The sequence below is a fragment of the Dunckerocampus dactyliophorus genome, chromosome 1, assembly GCF_027744805.1.
Source record: "Dunckerocampus dactyliophorus isolate RoL2022-P2 chromosome 1, RoL_Ddac_1.1, whole genome shotgun sequence".
Lineage (NCBI taxonomy): Eukaryota > Metazoa > Chordata > Actinopteri > Syngnathiformes > Syngnathidae > Dunckerocampus > Dunckerocampus dactyliophorus.
In genome coordinates this window covers 22,385,887-22,407,442 of record NC_072819.1, presented here as the reverse complement: position 1 = coordinate 22,407,442, position 21,556 = coordinate 22,385,887, and the positions used below count along the sequence as shown (strand labels likewise).

At 46.1% G+C, this 21,556-nt stretch overlaps 1 protein-coding gene across 7 annotated transcripts; it reads right to left on the bottom strand.

Moving 5' to 3' along the window:
• Positions 1-1,194: 1,194 nt before the first annotated feature.
• Positions 1,195-21,481, bottom strand: LOC129183889 (synaptojanin-1-like). Of its 7 annotated transcripts, XM_054780586.1 has the most exons (32): positions 21,315-21,459; positions 20,214-20,370; positions 19,975-20,061; positions 19,460-19,727; positions 18,514-18,739; positions 17,480-17,563; positions 13,743-13,804; positions 13,000-13,096; positions 11,906-12,081; positions 11,757-11,838; positions 11,518-11,670; positions 10,761-10,926; positions 10,495-10,518; positions 9,956-10,147; positions 9,776-9,860; positions 8,706-8,846; positions 8,437-8,629; positions 8,208-8,366; positions 7,986-8,142; positions 7,788-7,914; positions 7,498-7,710; positions 7,342-7,420; positions 7,088-7,253; positions 6,831-7,013; positions 5,267-5,395; positions 5,117-5,155; positions 4,713-4,754; positions 3,521-3,573; positions 3,260-3,449; positions 2,921-3,180; positions 2,723-2,746; positions 1,858-2,003 (listed from the first exon to the last, which is right to left on the bottom strand). In XM_054780586.1, the coding sequence occupies exons 2-31, from the start codon at positions 20,335-20,337 to the stop codon at positions 2,726-2,728; spliced, it is 3,978 nt and encodes a 1,325-aa protein (XP_054636561.1). In that variant the 5' UTR covers positions 20,338-20,370; positions 21,315-21,459; the 3' UTR covers positions 1,858-2,003; positions 2,723-2,725. The 7 variants fall into 7 exon arrangements, with proteins under 7 accessions (XP_054636555.1, XP_054636554.1, XP_054636557.1 ...); XM_054780580.1 differs by lacking the exon at positions 2,723-2,746 and having other exon boundaries at positions 1,195-2,003; positions 21,439-21,481; XM_054780579.1 differs by lacking the exon at positions 2,723-2,746 and having other exon boundaries at positions 1,195-2,003.
• Positions 21,482-21,556: the final 75 nt, after the last annotated feature.

Here is a 21,556-nt window from a genome sequence, read left to right as displayed (position 1 = left end):
TGCTTGCTATAAAATCTTGAATGTGACAGAAAGCGCTGGCTTGTCGCCTATTGCGAACTATGATACAGATATATTTGGATATATTTTCTACGTCACAAACAATTGATGCTTTAAGAGCAGTGAATGGAGATTATTTTGAAACCACACACAGAGGGTGATAAAGTTAGTTATTGGATGTCTGCCATGGTTTGTCAATACTGGTCATATTTGTGGTGACTGTTGTGCACTCACACCTCATGAACGGCTCACTAACACTGTTGCATTTACAGCCCTGCTGACAGTCAACACGTCCATCAATCAGACGTCGAATGTTTACAGAAGCAGTGCGGGGAGAAAAAAAAAGTCACTTTCTGTAGGCTAAGAGCGAACAAAGTGACTAGACTGTCTGGAAAAGAGAAGTAGACACCTTGCAGGGGGGTTCACTGCCGACTGTGCACCAACACTCACACGACACTGAACTACGACAGACAAAATGCACCTTGAACACAACACGTCACATCTCACCACAGTTTTCACCACATATTCAGTTAGAGCGATTGCTCTAAATAGGACATGAAAAATGTGCCCTTTTATGTGCTGGATGACATGCACACGCGCACACATACACACACACACACACCATCAAGTCAGCACTGACACACACACACACACCCAAACGTGTTGTTGCTTTTGACCGGGGTAAACAAAACAAATCCCTCTGGTGTGTTGGATGTGCAGCCTCAGTTCATATCAATAACACTGTGCGAACACATAAACATCCATGTAGGGTTCCTACATAAACACTATGTATAGACTGGTTGCAGAGCAGCTGAGCGGTGCAGTGCGCGACAGTGACTAGACTCAGTGCAACGTGGAATACATTCATGAGAAGAGCGGCGTCTACAACGCAGTGATGGATGCCGAGACAAGATGGAAGGAGCGCGACAAACAAAACAGTACACGTGTTTGATATTGCACAGGCGCTTGTAGATAATGTGCACGTAGATATAGTTTCATTTAAAAAATAAACATTTAAAACGTTAAGGGAGTAAACTGGAAGATGAGAGCGCACGTTTGGGCTCTTGTGATACTGACACATACTGTAATTCCATCCCTGGGGTTCAGACGGGAATCAGTCTTAAATACTCTCACACACACACATAAACTGTTTCTGTACGTCTATAATAAATCTATACATATCTGGATGTTGGCTTTTCAGGTCATCTTTCTGTCAGCTCGCTGGGGAAGAGGCAGCTCTGACTGGACCCGTCTGGGAGCTTCCGTGATGGGATGGGAGGAGGGAGCGTCGGGAATGTCGAGGCCGGGGTCGGGGTTAACCAGTCCAGCTCGGTGAGAGGGGTGGAGCTGTGGGGCAGAGTTTGGCTCACCAAAGCTTGCGGGGTTTTAGCGGGGAGAGGGAAGTCGAAGTCATCGTTGAAGGTTACCCACTGCTGCGCTGGTTTGCCCCTCTGGAGAGGTGGCTGCCGGCGGGGCGGGAGCATGGGTGGGAGGGACGACGGAGGGGCCGGAGGCAGGGCAGGGGCTTGTGAGGGTCCAAACAGGGACATGGTTCTAGAGAGAGGCTTGGGGGCCGCTGCGGGGGTGGGAATGAGAGGCTCAGAAAGAGCCGACCACTGGTGGTGCGGCGTCTGGGTGATGAAGTCCAGCGATTGGTGAGCTTGAAGCTGTTGCTGCTGCTGCGTCAGCGAGCCGGTGAACGGGTTGGTGCTGCTAGGTCGGGCTGGGAGCGGGTCAGCTGTAAACGGGTTCGGTGAGGCCCGTAGCGCCTCCTGGGAGCGACTGCGAGGCATAGAGGGAGGAGGCGGGAGCAGGGTGGCGGCCAGTGAGGACGAGGAGGAATGGGGCAGGGTCAAGGAGGTGGGAACTGAGGGGGGAGTCCTCAGCGAGGAGCCTCGGGTCAGGGATTGGGTGGTCTGCCAGGGAGAAGATGACGAGGGGAGGAAGTCGGATGTAAAAGCGTCAAAGGGGTTGGGCTTCCACTGGGCACCATTGAGTCCGTTTGTCTGATAATGAAGCACACAGAGAAAACATCAGTCGCCATCTCGAGCGGCAGCACACTAACTTTGTTAGGATGCAATGGTGAGACCGCTAAGGAAGGGTAAATGCTGGGATCTGCTACGTAATGTCCCAGTGACATCACAGCATGGACACACAGCGTAACGCCATAATGCAACAAACAATGGAGGACGTCTTTCTTTCTTTGTCTTCTTCCCATTCTGGAAGGGACCGTTCTCTGTGTCCCAATCAACATACTCACTGTGTCTAGCTCTGCCCCCTTTAGGTACCCTACCACTGCATTTGGCAGGGTGACAAAAAGGGGGCACCTAACAGTACTGTTTGGGGGGAAACTAGAAAGAAACTAGTAGAGATGAATGAAATCATACATAGAATAAGCTTGTGACATAATGTGCACAATCCTAAAACATACATACATACATACATATGAAAGGAAACATCACAATAAATGGACTCTTTCTTCTGTTCAATAACAACAGAAAGGCAAATACAGTGGAAAATGTTTGTGTCAACGCCCCTTAGACTGGCGTCAACATAAGCGGTCGTCGACATGATCAAAACCGAAACCAAAACTAGGCAATGTTTGCACATTAACTAGTGACTTTGGCCAGAGACGTACAAAAAAAGTTGGGCAAACTAAGAAGGAAATGTCAAAGGTGGACAACAGAGGAGGTGCAACGTGCTATGGAGGATAGATGTGAAGTACCTGTCAGCCTGACGGCTTCTCCGGCTTGTGAGAGAAAGACAAAAGGAGTCAAGGGAGACAAAGAAGCAAGAAGACATTAAGCTTGAGAAGAAAAGCGAGAGAAGCTCCTTCCATCTTTTTTTGTCAACTTTCTACCTCCCAAATGCAACAAGAGAATCACAAGAATCCACAAAGAGACGAATCAAAGGCGACACCAACCTGGGCGGCTGAGTCGGCCTTGGTGGCGTCGGGTGGCAGAGCGTGATGGGAGCGGGAACGTGGTGGCGGTTTTGGGGAGGCCAGAGTCTGAGCAGGGCCAGAGGGGGTGGCGGCGGTGGCGCCAGCAGTAGGGGGAGGAGCCACAGCTGGCGTGGGCTGCATCGGGGGAGGCAGGTGAGACGGAACCAGGGCAGCAGGCTGTGGTTGTGTTGGTGCCGGTGCAGATGGTCTCACAGCAGGGGGCGCTGTAGGAGCAGGTCCTGATGCAACCAAAGTAGTGAGTTCAATCTTAAGATAAGTAGAAAGGACATATTGTGGCCAATAAACACACGGCCTCACCTGAAGGAAGATCAGGTGTGATGGCGGGGCCACCCGGCCCTGGTCGCGGGGCTCCTGGGTGGGTGTCAGTGATGGGTCTTGGGGCTCCTGGGTGCACCTCTGGGATGGGGCGGGGAGCGCCTGGGTGGGACGGAGGAGGAGGACGAGATTGTGGGGGCATGCTGATCACGCCGGCTCGAGGAGGAAGATTCTAGAGCGAGTAAACATCATCATCAGTATCACCAGCGTCACCATCACTGAGGAGTTCGGGTAAAAACTCACCGGCCTCGCAGCGCCTGCTAGTCCAGGAGGTCCTGAGACGACCTGGCCTCGACCTGAAAGGGTTCAGAAGGACAAAACAACTTAGGCAAACGTTGGCTTCATTATGCTACAGTGTAGTACTTCAGCATAGTACTTGTGCCTGATATGCTCTGTGGTGCAATGTTTTCCTGAGCATGAGCAACCACAGCTCTCATTGACTAGCTATTTAGCTTCCTGTGTCGTAGTAGTAGTGAACAAAGGGGACTTAAGCGACATCCAGATTGTTGTTACAGCTGGAACTAATCCAAGAGGATCATCAGTCACTTTTATAGCACGATTCCCTCAAACCGTTCATGTTTATATCACATGACAAACATATATAAATCATATGTCAAGATCTCGTGAGATTAAAACATGACAAGATTTCTCATTCGGAAAAAAAATGTCTCATGGCCACTAGGCCTGGGACGATAACATTAAGTAATTAATCACACAATAAATGAAAATGAACTTGATAATTTTACCGGCCTCATTATATTGCCATGTGCATATGTGTCCGTTTTCCTCGTCTCCCGCCTCCAAACAGGCAGGAAGAGGATTCATATTAGTAGATTGCAATATATTGTCATATATTCATTACATTTTTTCATTGTACTTTTCTTAAAAAGTAACATGAAAATCTTGTCTTGTCTCGTAGGCCCAAGCTCGCGTCTCGTCTCGTCTCGTGAACGGAGTGTCTCGTGACACCCCTACTGCTCATATTTGCGTATTGCATATTACGTCGCTGATACGTCCTCAAATTGCCCCATTCTTTCTTTTCTTTTGGCTGACCAATCACAACTCTGCAGTCTGCGTCGGCGTTGACATGACTTCAGAATTTGGAGGTTCGTGTCAAGCTCCACCAGAGGGTTTGCCAGGGGAGAAGCCAGCCGCTGGAGCATAACGAAGCCTCTGCAGTATTCTGTTGTTGTGTAAATGCTCCATTATCCTCTCCACGGCCGACTTGGTCATTAAGAATGACTCATCGACTCGCTGCAGGAGGTCTGGAGGCCAGGAGGCAGGCCAGACTGCTGACTAAACAGTTTATTTCACTATTGTCTCTCAGCACCACGCTTATGTGTGAAAGAACATGTTCCCACGCCACTTAGACGCAGACATCCAGTGAACAGGACTACCCCTGCCAGTGATGCACGTAATGCTTTACGGCACTCACCTGCAGCGGCACTGGGCCGAGGGAGCGCCGGGCTTTTTGATCCTTTGCAGCACAACAGGACCCAAAATACAATTGTTATACACAGAGTGAAACACCGATTCAGTCAGCAAAACTGTCCAGGAAGCGCCATCCGGCATAGGCCGTTAAGACTACAAGGGATCGGGTCGCATGCATGTATGGGCTGCTTATGGAGGATGCACTAGAAGCATCTATTTCAAACTATAAGCCTTCCTGTCTAGTACAAATGATTTTAAATAGTGCATTGTTATTTCTATCGTTGTAATAACGACCACAGCTTTTGTGAAACATCTTGCAGTAGTTATGGTTTACAACAAGCATCTAATCATGTAAGTGTGATGGAAGGAAGATCTTAAAGCGCATTAGGAACACAGCAGCCATGTTACCTCCAGAGTCCTTTCTAACAGGTACAGGGCTCATGCCTCCTTCAGAAGGGGAGGGATGAGACACCGTGAAGTAAAAGTGAAAGTGTTAACAGCGCTCTGCTTCATTCAGGTGGCTGAACTTAACAAAACAGTGTGACAATATTACTCTACCTGAAGGTGGTGGTGGGCGTTGGGGAGGCGCAGGTCTTGCTGGGGGGGCATTGGGCCGAGGAGGTGGTGGGCGTTTGGGCTCCAGGTTTTGTGGTGTCGGAGCACCAGGCTGGAAGTCCACGGGAGGTCCTGTGAAAACAAGGAAAACGGGTTAATACTGTATGTTAAAATGAATTTTCACATATTTATCTTGAATCTACATCAAATGTATCCTGTGTTGCCACGAAAACGGTGTTGATCTCTAAAACCATGCAGTGCCGTATCTGTTTATCTGTCTGGCTTTTGTTAGCAGCCTGGTTTGTGGATGATACTAACTAGTGGTGGTAGGTGTCACAAGATCTTGCCAGATTAATACATGAAGATATTTCTGGTTTACGAGAAAAGCTGTCTCAGGACAGAACAGGGCAGCCAGAAGTCTGTCAGACTGTGAACTGTGAATGATAATGATGACATACATAGTATGGAAGTGGCAGTCAGGATTGGAACTGCACATTAAGTGATTTACGCACACTACAAACCTTGTAATCCAAGGTGCTGTGTTCTCCGTATCACTCGTTTGCTTGCGACATGTGGCTGCTTTTTTTCATCAGTTCAACAGCTACCACGGTGTTAATGTTCAGCAAAAACTGTAGTAATTCTTCACTGGATCAAACTTACTTAAGATTTATTAGATCAAAGCACGATTGCTGCATACGACTTCTAACAAAACCAGAGGCGGGTGCTGGTCTTTGAAACAAAGGAAGCTCAAATTTAAAGGGGAAGTTCAACTTCCCTTGTAGTCAATGACCAATTGCCACTGGCACTGAGTGCACGCACCTGTGCAAGCAGTGGTTTAGAGCATAGTGTTGGGGTGAGCTTGATGAAAAAATGTTCGTTGACAAAATATTGCTGTGTATAAAAGTAAAAATCGACCCAAATGCCACAGCAGGCTAAGTGGATGGAGTGGCCCTCGACACAGCAACAGGCAACATAAGCAGCTGATGCCTCTGCAGCCAGTGGCCATTGCTCATTGACGACAAAGAAAACTTTCCCTTTAAATTTGAGTTTCCCCTGTTTCAAAGAAGAGCAGCCACCACGGATCAACACGTGTGATACTAGTGTCTACTGTACTAATGTACTATTTCCTGGTTCTACACTGTACGCAGTATGGGAACTGTAGTTCTTTCAGCGTAAACATAAAACTAATCTACACTGCAATCTGATTTACACGTCAACATAAATGATTAGTAGTAACAGCTACATTTGCCATAATTATTTTATTTTTTTATAAGTTTGTTAGTTCGTTTTTTGTTATTGTTTCAATTTGTGAAAAGAAGTTTAACAGTTAAAAGCATTATGCTTAGGTCATGCAAAATTATAAAATATTTAAAATATACTTGTATTGTTTTGTGACTGAGTTAAATTAAAAAAAAAAAAGTCTAAAAAAGAAGTATCATTGTTTTTAACTTAAAAGTAAGGTTCAAATATTGTTTTGTCTCGTTCTCATGAGCCCAGTATCATGCATGGTGACACCCCTATGAACTACCATAACTAGCTAAACTGCAGTCCAACAACATGGACCTACCGTGTGATGGTCTGACTGGTTGAGCGGCGCGTCCAGGCCTGATGGGTACTGTGGGCTCCCCGTGGGTGGGCGAGGCACAAGGACTGCTGCGAGGGGAGGGGAGAGGAGAAGATCCAGGTCCAGAGCCCATTGATGGCTGGAGGTGCTGAGGAAGGATGGCCTCCACCTCCTCATCCACATCACCTGATAAAGAGAAGACAAGCGGGTCAGAATGCACCTTGAACGCAGCCTTCCAGCGTGCATGTGACCTTCCTCACCCTCCATGTCGTAGTCATCGTCACCCATGTCGGCGTCCTCAGCCAGGAGGGTGGAGCTGGCTGACGTCGGGATGCTCCCGCAGATCCTCTCCACGCTCATCTCCTCCTCCAGACTCTTGATCCAGCCGGGACTCTTCAGGCGGATGTCAATCACCTTGCCAAGAACCTGCAGTGATGTCACCAGAAAAGGACATTATTTTTCCATTAAGAATGTTCTTAAAGCTGCAAAGTGCTTCATATTATTAAAGACTTACAGTTGAAGCGCTCAGCGACAGAGCAGCAAGAGCAGAGTAACCCTCCAGGAATGTCACCCACATCTTCTCCTCAAGAAACCTGCAGCAAAAGAATATTTGCTTCAAATATCATGAGCATGTGAGTAGTACATGTCCGTGTCAGAATGTCACGCTCACCTGATGAGGATCACTTCTCCAAAATTAGCAAACTTGTCCAGCAGCTCGTCAATGAGCGGGTCGTCAAAGTAGTCATCGGGGCCGGAGGAGCACAGGGACACCAGGATGGTGCCGTCTGGAGGACCCTGCAGGGCGATGACATCTTTGTAGACCTGGTGCCGAGCCTCCGGATCCACCTCCAGAATATCCACATCCATTATGGCGACCACGGGCCTGGGAACACAGAAGTGGATACAGTGTGTTGGATCTTGTACATCTCATGTTGTGGCCACTGAGTGTATTTGGCTTACCTGTGGTCTGAGGTCTTCAGCTCCGCCCTGCCATAGTACTTCAGGTTCCCAGGGCTCCAGGGATGCTCTGGGTCATCCTCGCTCTCTGCTGATGTTGACGTTGCTCCGACCACATTCATTTCCTCTGCTGCAGATGTAAGCAAGTGATGTTAAAACGACATTAAGACAAAGGAAGATGGTTGTTGTGTCAGCGGAAACCTGTTTTGTCAAAGTTCCACTTTCTCCTCTTCCAGAGGATGCGGTCAGTCCAGGCTGGCGTGCGGCACTTCTCGCTGGTGTCGTAGTCCTCTGAGAAGAGGTCGTACTTGTATGTCGGGGCAAAGTCCAATTTGCCCTCAATGAATCCTCGAAACACCTGATAAGAAGCTTTCCATGAGCACTAGCTGTGTTAAACTAAAGAGCGGTGACATGTTGCCATACCAAACCAGCGTTCTTCTGGTCAAAGAGCTGGTCACCAGCAGTTAGAGTGTCCCAGTTCTGTTGTTTGATCAGCTCTTTCACTTCCTCGTTGGGCAGGTTGATGCGATAGTTGAAGTCTCCGCACCAGAAGACGTAGTCATGCGAGTAGAGCAAACGACCCTGGTGGGGAGGATGCATGCATTGTCACGCTCTGATTTCAAGTTATCATTTAGAAAAATGAGTATCATACCATGGGGAAGCTGAGTCTGCGCGTGATCTCGTTGTAGTCGTCATTCCTCTCCTTTACCTGCGACTGCCCCGCTGCGAAGTGGGAGCACACGAAGCAGATGCTGGTGGTGTGGAAAAGCAGCCGGATGGCCACGCCCCCTTTGTTGCCCGTGGCCCCACCCATTCCCGTTTTCACCGTATCCACTGCGACGTCCCTGGACGACAGCAAAAATGTCACCTCTAGAAAAACAGACTGATGGAGGGTCATCTCCTTGAGAGCGCGAAGAGTACCTGATGAAGGGCGCGTGCTGCGGACGGATGAAAACAAACAAGCACACGCCCACCAGCTGCTCGGAGGCCAGCAGCACGTACTTGTGATCCCGTGAGATGTTTTTCTGTAGCTCAGCAGCCCACAGCTTCTGGTTGGTGGTGCTGTGAGAGCATCAACCACATTCACGTTGAAAAGGACATTAGGTGACATCTGACTTGTGTCCATATGGTGGATTTTAAAGAGACTGCATGCAACTGGCTCAAAATGACATTTTTTCCAACCAGAAAATATAAAATCACCACTACCTGCCAACATATCTTACTAATTGTGGTTTATCCATCTTCTATGCCGCTTATCCTCACTAGGGTCACAGGTATGCTGGAGCCTATCCCAACTGACTTCGGGCGAGAGGCGGGGTACACCCTGGCCTGGTCGCCAGTCAATTGCAGGGCACATAAACAACCATTCACACTCACATTCATACCTATGGACAATTTAGAGTCGCCAGTTAACCTAACATGCATGTTTTTGGAATGTGGGAGGAAACCGGAGTACCCGAAAAAAACCCACGCACGCACGGGGAGAACATGCAAACTCCACACAGAGATGACCAATGGAGATTCGAGCCCAGATCTTCCCGATCTCCTGACTGTTTGGCCAACATGCTAACCACTAGGCCACCGTGCGGCCCTAGTGAGATAATAAGACCAAAATTTTTTTTTCCCACATTTACGAGACTCCACACAAATTGTCAAGGTTTCACTCGGCCCAAATTAAATAACTGGCCTCCAAGGCCGTCACTCACCACTGTCTGGCATCCACGTATACTGTACTGTATGTCACAACACGTACACACACGCACGCACGTTGCCAAATTACTATCATTAGCTGACAACAAAAATAAATAATGTGCGTGCGTGTGTTACGCGGGGCGTACTTTACATACCACAAGCATGAAGACAACGTTGTCAAACAGGCACAGTGCGGGACATAATGCTTGCAGTACATTTGAATGTTTCTGCCCTCTAGGCACCCGGGGAACCCGTTGCATACAGTCCCTTTCATGTCTTACAGGGTCCTCAGACTGTACCTGGCACTGACAATATTTCCAGCGTTCAGCTCAACCATTTCTTCAAAGCCGATGGCAAAGATGTCAACTGGGTTAGCTTTACTATCTGGAAGAAGGAGAGAAACCACGCATAGCTTAACAGCCAACACATGGTCACCTCCTATGGATCACAGATCACAGACATAAAGCACATCAGCGCACCTTGAAATTCTGGGTGTCCTGCGATCTTTGGCGCGTCCAGCAGCCAATCGTTGAGAGTCTGGTTGCGGAAGGCGATGCTGCGGAACTGTTTGCCGCCGTTCACGTTCCAGGTGCCGACGCACACCCGGATCTGTTTGGGCCGCGTGTACTTGTGGAAGTTCTGACACATTCCCAGCAGTACCCTGGGGGAGGCTGCAGAGGGGATTCAGGATTAGTGCCTTGATTAAATCGACTTTGTAAAGCTCTTGTTGTGGATCTCATCTCTAATGAAGTGGCGAAGAAAAAACACTAACACACCACATCCACTCGGAACAAACACTGGTCTAAAGTAAAACATAGGGGGCGCGGGATAAACAAAATCAGATTCAAATAATGAACACTGGCAGTGGTTCACTTCTGTGTGCAAGGGATGAATTAACTTCCAATACGTCAACATACTGTTGAAGCTTGAAGCAACCAATGGCGTCTTAACAGCACAATGAACACAAATGGGGTGACGGGATGAAAGCGTCCGTCCACTAGGTGTTGAGTTACTGTACCTGATTGCAAGACGGGCTCAGTGACTAACATTGCAAGTGAGCGCAGCGTGGAGAGAAGGAAGAGAAGGGCACATTAGTTAATACGCAACACTAACAAGACACCTGTAGTCCACACGTTAGCTTCTGCATAATAGCTCACAAAGCAGAGGCCAGTTCAGGATAATCAGACTTTATTTAATGTCATTCTTATGCAGGCAATAAACAATCCAGGGTAAGGACCAGAGTTTCTAAAGGCTAAAAACACTAGTGTAATGTTGATGAACTACCGTAAAGACTGGAAGTGGTGAGCAAGGCCCGAGCTTTGTCAGCCAGGTCGCTGTTCAGTGTGGAGCCCAGCCTCAGGATGTCGATTGCCTCCTGTTTGGAGGTGTCAAAGAAGTTGTTCTGGATCGTCCTCGTCACAGAGCGAGCGCCATCTTTGAGCTTTCCCGCCTGGAGGTGGACGACATGACCCTCATTATTTGCTGCACGCCAGTGAGGGGGGAAGAAAACCAAATGTAATTCCAACGCCACCCAAAGGAAGCCAAACCGACTCTTCAGAGAAGAACATGATGATGTTGGTAGAAGGTATGTGATGGATTTGTGATGATTTGCTAACATGTGTAGATATTTTAGTTTGAATTGCTCTTATTTTATCTGACAATGAACCTCAACAAGACCTGCAAATAACAATAAAGGCCTTTGGGAATCAGAAGACATCACCAGATTTCTCTACACAGGAAAAGTGTGGGCCTCGCTCTGATTCTTCAAATCAAATGAAGACCTCACTTTGATTCAGAAGAGTTTAAGCCAAAGAAACTGAAATGAGGGAATCAGGAAAGACGGACAGCTGAAATAGGAACTTACCACGCATGCAGAGCATTCCAGAGGGCGGCAGAAAGAGACAGCACACAAAAGGTAAGCGAGCGCAGCACACATTTGTTCACACAGCATTGACCTCCATAAGAGCTCAAGGCTAAAAGTATCATGTTCCTTCATATTTTAGAGGAGAAAGTGTTGTATATATGAGTCAGTCTGGTGCACCTTGGCCTTGCCATCCAGGGCGCCAGTGCCAGCGTAGATCTTGCTGACCGAGTCTCCGTTGACAGACCACATGGTTCTGAACACCTCCTGAAAGCGGGCCACCAGCTGCGGCTTCTCAGTCAGACCCATTTCTTCCAGCTGCCTGGGCAACATCTGAGCGAAGGCAGTGTGATGGTTAAGACAAACAGAAACCTCCTGGATTGTTTGCTTGATGGAGGACGCTTGTAGAAGTCCTGTACCTCCAGAGCAAAGAAGGCTTGGACACTGTTGGTCCTGTCCAAACAGTCCAGGCAGTTGGTCCTGATGGTGCCACCCTGGCTCCTAAAGAGACACACATAAGCGGTAAGGACGGCTTTCAGACAAAGTAAAAGTGAAATGTGCGTGTTACCTGGTGATGCCCATGTCCCCTGAGTAGTAGAAGAAGCCACAATCGTCAACAAATTTGCTGAGCTGAGGTTTGAGCACGCTGTGCAGCTTGTCCGCCTTGCCGCCCCTCACATTTTGATGATAATCGAAGTTGACCATCTTCACGAACGCACCGTGCTCCGATGCCTTCAAGTGACTCTAGCAGAGGCAGAGAAGATGCAAGCTCAAACTGGGAATTGTCTCAATTAACGCAGTTATGTTCATAGATTTGGCGCCATCTGTTCACCCTTGCTCATAAACTTATTATGATGGGACTGTATGTGTAACGCCGCTTGTTAACACACCTCACACACAACTGGTCTGCCAGAGAATAAGATGATGTAACAGGAGGGATCAGTCTTGCCAACTTTGCAACACTGTTGCTGTACTTGGTGAGTAAACATGTACAGACCCCTCGAGATACTCTTTTTCAAAAAAAGGAAAAATACTTTTGGAGATTAAAATGAAGATACAGATGTGTGTGTTTAAATTAAAGAACATGGCAGTTTGTCTTCTATTTGGTGGAATTATTAAGCTGTGGCAGTGTCGAAGAAAGTTATGTGAACGTGTCCGTTTTTGCATCTCATAGAACTTAACTGTGGTGCGTTCAAGGAAGGCCGAACAAAGTGCAAAATCTTAATACTGAAATATTAATACATGTAAAACATGATCAATGAAATAAAGACAAACATGTAAAATGGTGGGCTTTCTAACAGAGACTATGATATGAAAGCACCTATCGTTCTTCTCAATGAGCAGCGGGTACTGATGTGGGCGACTCCCCTATCACTCACAAGTGGCTTGTTGGTGACAGAAAAAAGCTCATTTGTAGTTCTAGACATACTATATATCTTGTGCTCTTCATGTTTTTTACTCAGTTGTTGTCTCCTACAACAATATTCCGCTCCCCTAAAACATGCAAATGCATCATGGACAATTATGCAAATCAGACAATGACATCATTGTCAACAGCCTCTCCTCCGAACCACCACCACAAATAGATTGCAGTCCTGTGGGAAACACTAACAGATTCCTAATTTCACATGAATGTTGAGAGATGATCCAAATCCTCCTTACCTGAAAGGCTTTGCTGAGCATGTGCTCTCCTTCCTTACTGCCAAGCAGGTTGATGATCACCTGTTTCCCATACAACCTCCGCAGGGCGGTGAAGTGTCTGAAAAAAATAAAATAAAATATTGAAGAAAAACTACGCTTCAAACTGTGGCATACTGTTGAATGAAAGACGGCAGCATCACTAAAAAGGAGATCTTGACTTAAATATTGGACTTTAAAGTGAATTCCCTAATCCAATCATTGTCACCTTAATGCAGGATGGGGCATCAAAACTTCGACAGAGACGTGTGGGGAAAGAGGCACAAGCAGGAGTGATGCCTGGGATGGGATTATAGTATTTTTCAAACTAAAACACCCCTAGGCTCCAATGAGGACTGGTAGAAAATGAGCTCTACACAACACGGCGAGTGACAGTAGTACCGATTACTCTTCACCCTGCAATGTGTTCTCCAGCCTGACACTGATAGAGCAGTCAAAAAGTTGATAAGGTCTTTAGCGTGCACGCTAGCATCAAGGTGTGGCACAGAGATTATCTTTGTCTGTTCCTGCTACAGACTAACAAATAACACTGTGATCATTTTTTTCTGTGAGAGGTCAAGGCCGATAAATAAGACTTATAGGCCATTAGCTTTGACAACTCATCTCCCGGCCCTCATGTGTCCTTCCTGCTCGTGACAATAAATCTAACACAGAGGACAAACGTCTTTGTCGTCATGCATACAATCCTGTGTGAAGACTTCAAGTACCTCTCAAAGGCTGGCGCGTTTGCCTCAAATCCCCGGGAGAGTTTGACGCGGTGAGAGCCGACCTGTAAAGCAGCAAACACAATGCACGTGCCTTGAATAACAGCACACACACGTCAGCACACACAAAAAACACATACACACGTCGCAGGTAGGCAGAGTACCTGATAATGAAGACAGAAGGCAGCGTTTACACGGCGACAACAAGACTCTGGGACTGGCAAAGGGCATAGGACACAAGGATGCAGGGGCACTTAAGCAGCAGCTAACGTCCACTTTAATTACCTCCACCAACTACAATTTTTGTTCTGTTTGTAACTTCATTTATCTGTGATACATGAATAATAATCAAGAATGTTAATTACAAAATGCATATATGTACAAGGTGTGTATCTATCAAAGTGCTGATCCAAATTAGGAGTGTTGGGCCTTGGTGGAGGTCTATGCTCTACTGAGTGACTCCTCTGCTTAGAGGGACGTTTTTTCTTTGCCGTCTGTGGCCAAGGTGCTTGCTCATGTGTTGCTGTCTTTATGAAACAGGCCTTAAAGTAACTTTTGTTGTCATACAACAACTTAACTATGAATTCACCCGTGCATTTCCTTGAATTCATTTCCTCTATTTCCTGGTGTGACTCACTGAAAACCCTCAGCTGCAAAACAAAAGTAAAGCGCACAGTCACCACGCCTTGACAGGACTCAGCAGGCCCCGGTGGCACAAAGACAAGAATCTAACAGCTCTCTATTCACACATTCCACTCCTCTCTAAACAAGCTGCTCCACTACCGAAGGCAGTAAAAGGAGGAGCACACATACTATGTATTTTTGTAATAAACCTGCGTGCGTCCCAAAGTTGCCACTGCTTCCTGTTGGTGCCAGCGTGCGGCTCCGTATACTTAATCGCTTCCTGCCATCGGAGAAGCATCCCTTACATCTGACCAAAAAGCATCTTTCATTTCATCCACCTGCAGTCTGACTTGACTGACACATTTAACTCATGGTCAACAGAGGTCGGCGGAACGATCCAAATATTGATATTATTGATATGGTAACGGTTCAATAATAAAGTGAGATGAGATCCATGTTTTTCAGTTCTCTTCTATGTTTATTTTCACAAATGGCGTTTTATGTTGTGTTCATATATATACACACACACACACGCACGCACACATTGTATCAGGGAATAAGTTGTAGGACACAAGAGGGCAAAAACATCAAAGTTTTGCACGACAGCCAATAGTAGTTTTTGCTTTTTTTCACTTGTATAGAGCTGTTCCACCACCAAGGCACTCAAGGCTTTGATACTACAGTATTAGCACATTTAGTACTGATGACACAGCATCAGGAGCAACTGGGGGTTCAGTATTTTGCCCAAGGATACTTCGACATGACCATGGGAGGAGGGAGGATGGAACTTGCAACCTTCAGGTTGGGAGACGACCACTCTACCACCTAGCCATGCCGCCCCCTTTTATTTATTTATTCGCATTATTTACTTTATTTTGCTATAATGTATGTGGTAAAAGGGACATAAATATTGTTCAGTTGTTCACAAAAAAAGTGTGTTGATACAAATTAATGTTTTTGTTTGCCTACAATCTTTGTTGTGTGTTTTATTCTGATTATAATCATGATCAACAAATTAAAGGCAAAATCACAAAATCATTCAGTGATCTTGAAAAATGTCCAAGTAAAGTATCATTGGCGGTATTGTCGATAGTGGCTCTGTATTCATTTTTACAAAAATTTTTAGTATTGCCCACATCTACAGTCATGGAAAAAATGATTAGACCATCCTTGTTTCTTCAGTTTCTTGTTCATTTTAATGCCTGATACAACTAAAGGTACCTTTGTTTGGACAAATATAACAATGACAACAAAAATAGCTCAAAAGAATTACATTTTTTGGCACTATGCTATAGCTATCCATGTAAGAACTTGATTTTGGTTATTATCAAGAAAACCATGGAAGTTGCTAGATATCAGCTCTTAAATTCAACTCTTATGAGCTATATTTGTTATCATTATATTTGTCCAAACAAATGTACCTTCAGTTGTACCAGGCATTAAAATGGATCAATAAACTGAAGAATCATTTTTTCAATGACTGTACATTAAAAGTAGTGTGGAGAAAGAGGGCATTCATGTCTTCTACCAGGACGTTATTTTTATTTACTGTATCATCAAAGTGCTTTATCTAGTAGAGGGGCAACAACAAAAATTAGGGATTGGACTGAGCCGATCCAGTATTGTTATTGGGTTGTGATACCAGCGTAAGTGAAATATTTCCCGAAGCCACCTGCTGAGATTTCCCATCCAAGAACCCAGATGTTCTTTAGTGTTGTCAGCAACAGTAGCTAGAAGAATATTAGCGAATGTAGCTGTCTCCACACATGCACTGCAGTCGTCCTCACTCGCGCTGAGCGCGCACACACACACACGCACGCACGCACGCACGCACGCACGCACGCACGCACGCACGCCTGATCCATTCAGGGCCACACCAAACAGTTGGACATCACAAACTCTTAACACTACACAAAACTTGCAATAAATTCGACCCTGATGTTATGTGTGATGCTAGGAGTTCTGTGTTGTCCGACTGTGAATCTGCCAATGCTTGAGGCTGACCGCTTGTGTGTGTGTGTGCGCGTGGCACTGCATGTGTGGCGACAGCTACGTTTGCTGATATTCTTCAGCTACATTTACTGATATACTTTTGGCGTGGTTGTATATTAACGCAAACAGAGCTCTGGTATAAGAATTGAATCTGTATCGGCAGATATCCAAATCTAGACATTGGGATCGAGCTGGAAGTGAATAAATGTGGATTGGTGTGTCCCTAAATATGATAAGAATGCTACGAGTACTCTGGTCAATGAGTCTTGTGCAGAGGGAAGAGTCTGGAAAGGAGAGCGTGACATTGGATGGAGGGAACTGAGCGCTACAGCAGAACCGTAGAAGCAGAAGGAAGTGCCAACATTCTGAAAGTGTCTGAAAACAAGCCCCTGCTCTCTGCAGTGTGTTTGAAACCTGTGTTTGCTCTCCAGTTACAGTAGCTGCATGTAGTCTAAGACCACCAGTGCAGGTCTAAGGGGACGATCAGCAGACTAAAAAGTGCTTGGGGGATGTTTTCAGACCAGGCTCTCACCTGACCAAAGATGTCTTGGAGCTGAGGAAAACAGAAAAATTCCCTTTACCAACCACTGCATCTACCAGTGAGCCTCCCCAAATCTGAGCATCTAACAGCAGTCTGTGCACCGTCACCAAGTTGAAAAAAATCTCATCTCTGAGTCGACACTTTGGTTTCTGCCTAACGTGTGGCACTGCACAGAGAATCCCTAATGCCAAACAATGAGTGTGAACCAGGAGAAGCCCCCTTCAGCCCCCTCCACTGCCCTCCCTCGTCCCAAAACCCAACAAAAAAGGCTTATACCAGGTGAGGGTTCTCATCCAGTCGATTAGGTTGCCGATTCCCATTCAGGTGCAAGAAAACACCCTTAATAGACTTTTTCTGAACACAGCATGGACAAAATGTGTTAAATGGACAAAAAGAAAAAAAAAAAAAAACGCTTTACTGCCTTCACAGCCTGTTGGCACAAACACAAAGTGAAAGATGGAAACTGGAACATTTTCACAGCCTCACTTCGCAACATGCTCAGTCGTTTAGCTTGAAGACGAAGAAACCGTCACAAACACAATTCCACATGTGGCTGTGTGCAAGTGAACGTCCTTTCCAATACCTGGATTCCCGGCTGCTCCCAAAACAGTGGAATGGATCCGCGAATCTGTATGAAGGACGACACGCTGTCATCCAGGAAAATAGCCTGTTTGACACACAAGGACACAAAGTAGTCATGGAAACTCTGAATTCAAATACACTCTCATTGACAATGTTGAAGCTACAACAATACATTTACTTGTGACATCAAACAAACTAAAGAAGCAAAATAACAGGAAAGGTTAAAGAGGAAGCCATTAATAAAAGAGGAACATCACCTCAAATTCATTCAAAAGTGAACGTGTACGCGCAAAAACACAGGAGTACGCGTTCACAAATGATTTTTAAAAACCTAATGAAAAAAACAATTACATGTATCCTGTTGTTTATGTGTTGGATAGTGTCTTATGATGCAGAATAGACAAAGTGTAACTTAATTATGTTACTGAGTTCCTACTAACCTGCGTGCAGAATAGCAAACAAGTACGGTGAATGGAATAACACTTGATGTGGGGTCTGTTCAACTTCCTGGCGAAAGCTAGCGTTAACTTCAGGTCGTTTGTTTATGAAAAAGTACAGCTAACTTAAAAAAAAAAAAAGAAAAGAAAAAGAAAGAAAGAAAAAAAGAGGAAAAAGTACAAAGCCTTACGTTAGCTGGATATTTGAGTTGGCCACCGTATTTGCAGTATAAAGTATAATTTGTTTGCTGCTTCAATGTTGGCATAAAATCGACATAATTTATTGTTTTACTTACCTGACTGGATGGAAGAAATGCGGTGGAGCGCGTCAAAAACAGGGCACTCTCTACACCTTGAATTCGAAGGTGTTTAATCACGTTAGTGGTGCACCCTCCTTTGCATGATATCATGGCGTTGCAAATGTTGCATTGCGCCAACCATTACATTTTTTTTGCAGAATTTCATCCAAAATTTAAAAAAATGAACAATTTTGGGACAATCGGAATGTTAGTCGCGGTTCCCATCGATGCTCGATGCCCAACCCCACGGGCAACTGCATCAAACCACTTCATCACACATGCGGCCGTCTGTCACTCACCTGTTCCGTTTCCACAAAGTTGGCCACCTGCCCGTCGTCGTTGGTTCCGCGCACGTTGAAGCGCGTGCCAGCCCGCTCCGAGCTGAGGCGTGAGAAGATGCAGGCCTTGGCTTGTTTGTGTCCGGCGTAGATGGTCCTGATCTCCACGCCGCCGCACATCAGCCGCAGGAGCCAGTCGTCGCAGTTGACGCCGTAGTGCTTCAGGTGCAGGTGCAGGGACTGGTTCCTGACAGGCCACACACACATGTTGGCTTAAGCACTTAGGTCACAAAAATGCATATTTTGGTCATATATTGTCCACCCCAATGTGAAAAAAAAATCTTCATCCACATGAGTGGAGGTTTACAAAAACCTCTGTCCACATAAAAACACATTCACCGGTTGTCATGTGCATTTTGACCAATCAGACACCTGAAAAAGCAACCACAGCTGACTTGGTCGTGCATTATAATCTGTTTATCAATATACAACTCACACAGCGCAAGGGCTTCATGGTGTTTCTCCTTCCTTCTTTCTGCTATACGCTCTGTGCTGTGACGCATTCAGGTGTGCTCGTAATGAGTGTTAGGGACTAATTATTTTTCATTTTTATTCAAGTACCCGTTATGACAATGTAAACCATTCAGTCGAACCAGAGAAGTGCTCGGTCATGCAGTACTTCCTCTGCTCTGCAGGGGGCAGCAGCAAGGCATACAAATTACAATGACTTGATTAATCGAGCAAAATCGATAGATTACTCCATTAAAATAATCAATACCTAGAGCATTAATAGAAATGGCCCTCGCAACCGTGGATTTTCTTTTTTTTATGTAGCCCCCTGACTGAAGCAGTCCATGTTACTTGGTGAACTGCATAGTGGTCACTCCACAAAACTAACAACTCCACATTTGTCTGTTTCGTCATCTCAAAGTAACCAAACACCACGTTCATCCCGCCATGCTCTTACCAGAAGAAGCGGTTGTCCGTGGTGTCCTCAAGGATCCTCCGTCGGGCGTTGAGGCTCAGGTCCATGCTGACACCGGTGGAAGACCAGGCGAAGTAGAAGTGACCTGAGTTCAGCACCTTGCGCACCTCGGCGATGCGCTCCTCGTCCCCGGGATCATTCTTCAGCGATATGAAGTCTGTCTGTGTCACCCGGAACACCTCTGACTCCTGCACCTTGCCCACGGAGCTGCAGCCGGTCACCACGACCAGACTGTGGAGCATGGAGTCACCTGCCGGACATGAGAGACATCTCATTTTTAGGAGTTATTACTGCACACAGGTCAATCTCAGCAGCCATCTCTACAGACTGAGCTTTAATCCCATCACTCTGTTTCGTCCTTGTTGTGATGACAGCCTTCAAGGTCATGTAGAGGACAGGAGAATGCAGCTTAAGAGTGAGCGCCAAGAGTTACACACACACACACAAGATGAATGTAGAGGATGCAAAAATTCCTAAAACTAACATCTGCAGCTCACCCAGGTTGAGGCGGAGCACGCCCAAGATTCCATAGGCATCAACAATCTTGGAATATGTGTTTTTAATGGCCTCCTTCTCAGCTGCCGCTAGAAAACAAAGGGAGAGAAAATATGAGAAGACTGCATGTAATGTTGTACGTGAAATATTCATTGAAATACGATCCGTGGCCTCCATCATAGCATACAATCATTATAACTTCTCCACTGGGAAACTTGTCATTTCGAAGAGGATTCCTTACACAGGACAGCAACGGCCCCAGATTCAAACATGAGGCATTCCTCCCGGCCTCGTGTCTCCACGATGACACTGTAGGGAGGCGGGTCCAGCTTGTGGTAAATGCGGTAACCTTTGCTGAAGGCCATTATTGATCCCAAAAGGAAGGACCTATAATGGGACTAAGAAAAGACATCACAGAATTGAAACACTGCACAACTGTTATTCGAGATATGACTACAATGGACAAAACAAACATCAGGATTAAGTAACATCACAATATAACTGGTCACACGTATAATAAGATTTTTAATTCATTTTTTTCTATGCCTCACTAAGGTTGCGAGGGTATGCCGGAGCCTATCCCAGCTGACTTCGAGCGAGAGGCGGGGTGCACCCTGAACTGGTCGCCAGCCAATCGCAGGGCACATATAGACAAACAACCATTCACACTCACATTCATACCTATAGACAATTTAGTCGCCAATTAACCTAACTTGCATGTTTTTGGAATGTGGGAGGAAACCTGAGGAAACCTGAGTAAACCCTCGCTCGCACGGGGAGAACATGCAAACTCCACACAGAGATGCCCAACGGAGATTCTGCTCTTTTATTTAGCTTTCCTATTTATTGGGAATGATGCTATCTTTGTAATGTTAATCAACCATTTACCCCACTGCGGATAACACGACCCGAGGGTTCAGCATGAAAACCGCAACTGAACTGTATTACATTCGTAAAGATGCACATAAATTAAAACAGACTGCAAAATCAAATACCACTTTGAAGATGATGTTAAATTGATCAAGAGCATTGCTGCTGTGTGCAGATTAAGAGCCACTGGGGTACAAGAGGCCGGTTGGCTGACATGGTCAGTCACGACTTCAACCGCCACAAGCACAGCTAACGCGAATGTGACCCCGTCAAGACTGTTTAGTGTAAGGTTGATTTATTTGTTTTATAATAACACGAGGGCGGCAACAACTAACCGTCATCAATCAGATGGATAGCTTTAGGTTAGCGCAATTAGCTTTAGCCTGCTAGCCTAATCGTTGAAACGCCGCTAGCTCACGGTATGTTGACGGCTGCACTGCCCGCAAAATCCACCTGTTCAACTGCGATTTACCTAGACAAACAACCCCTCTGGTCGCGGGTTGAACATAAAAAAAAGCCTCCGGCAAATGTAGAGTCAGCTCCACTGGGACGAGTGTCGTTGTAAAACAAACATCGGTAAGGAGGAAGAAGCTCACCGCCGGGCTGAGACTCCGCTGTCACAACAGAAACCCTCCCCGCTGCGGTATCACAATGGTACAGTCCAACGCGAAGCTAAGCTAACTTTTTTTTTTTAGCTACGCTAATTAGCGCTAG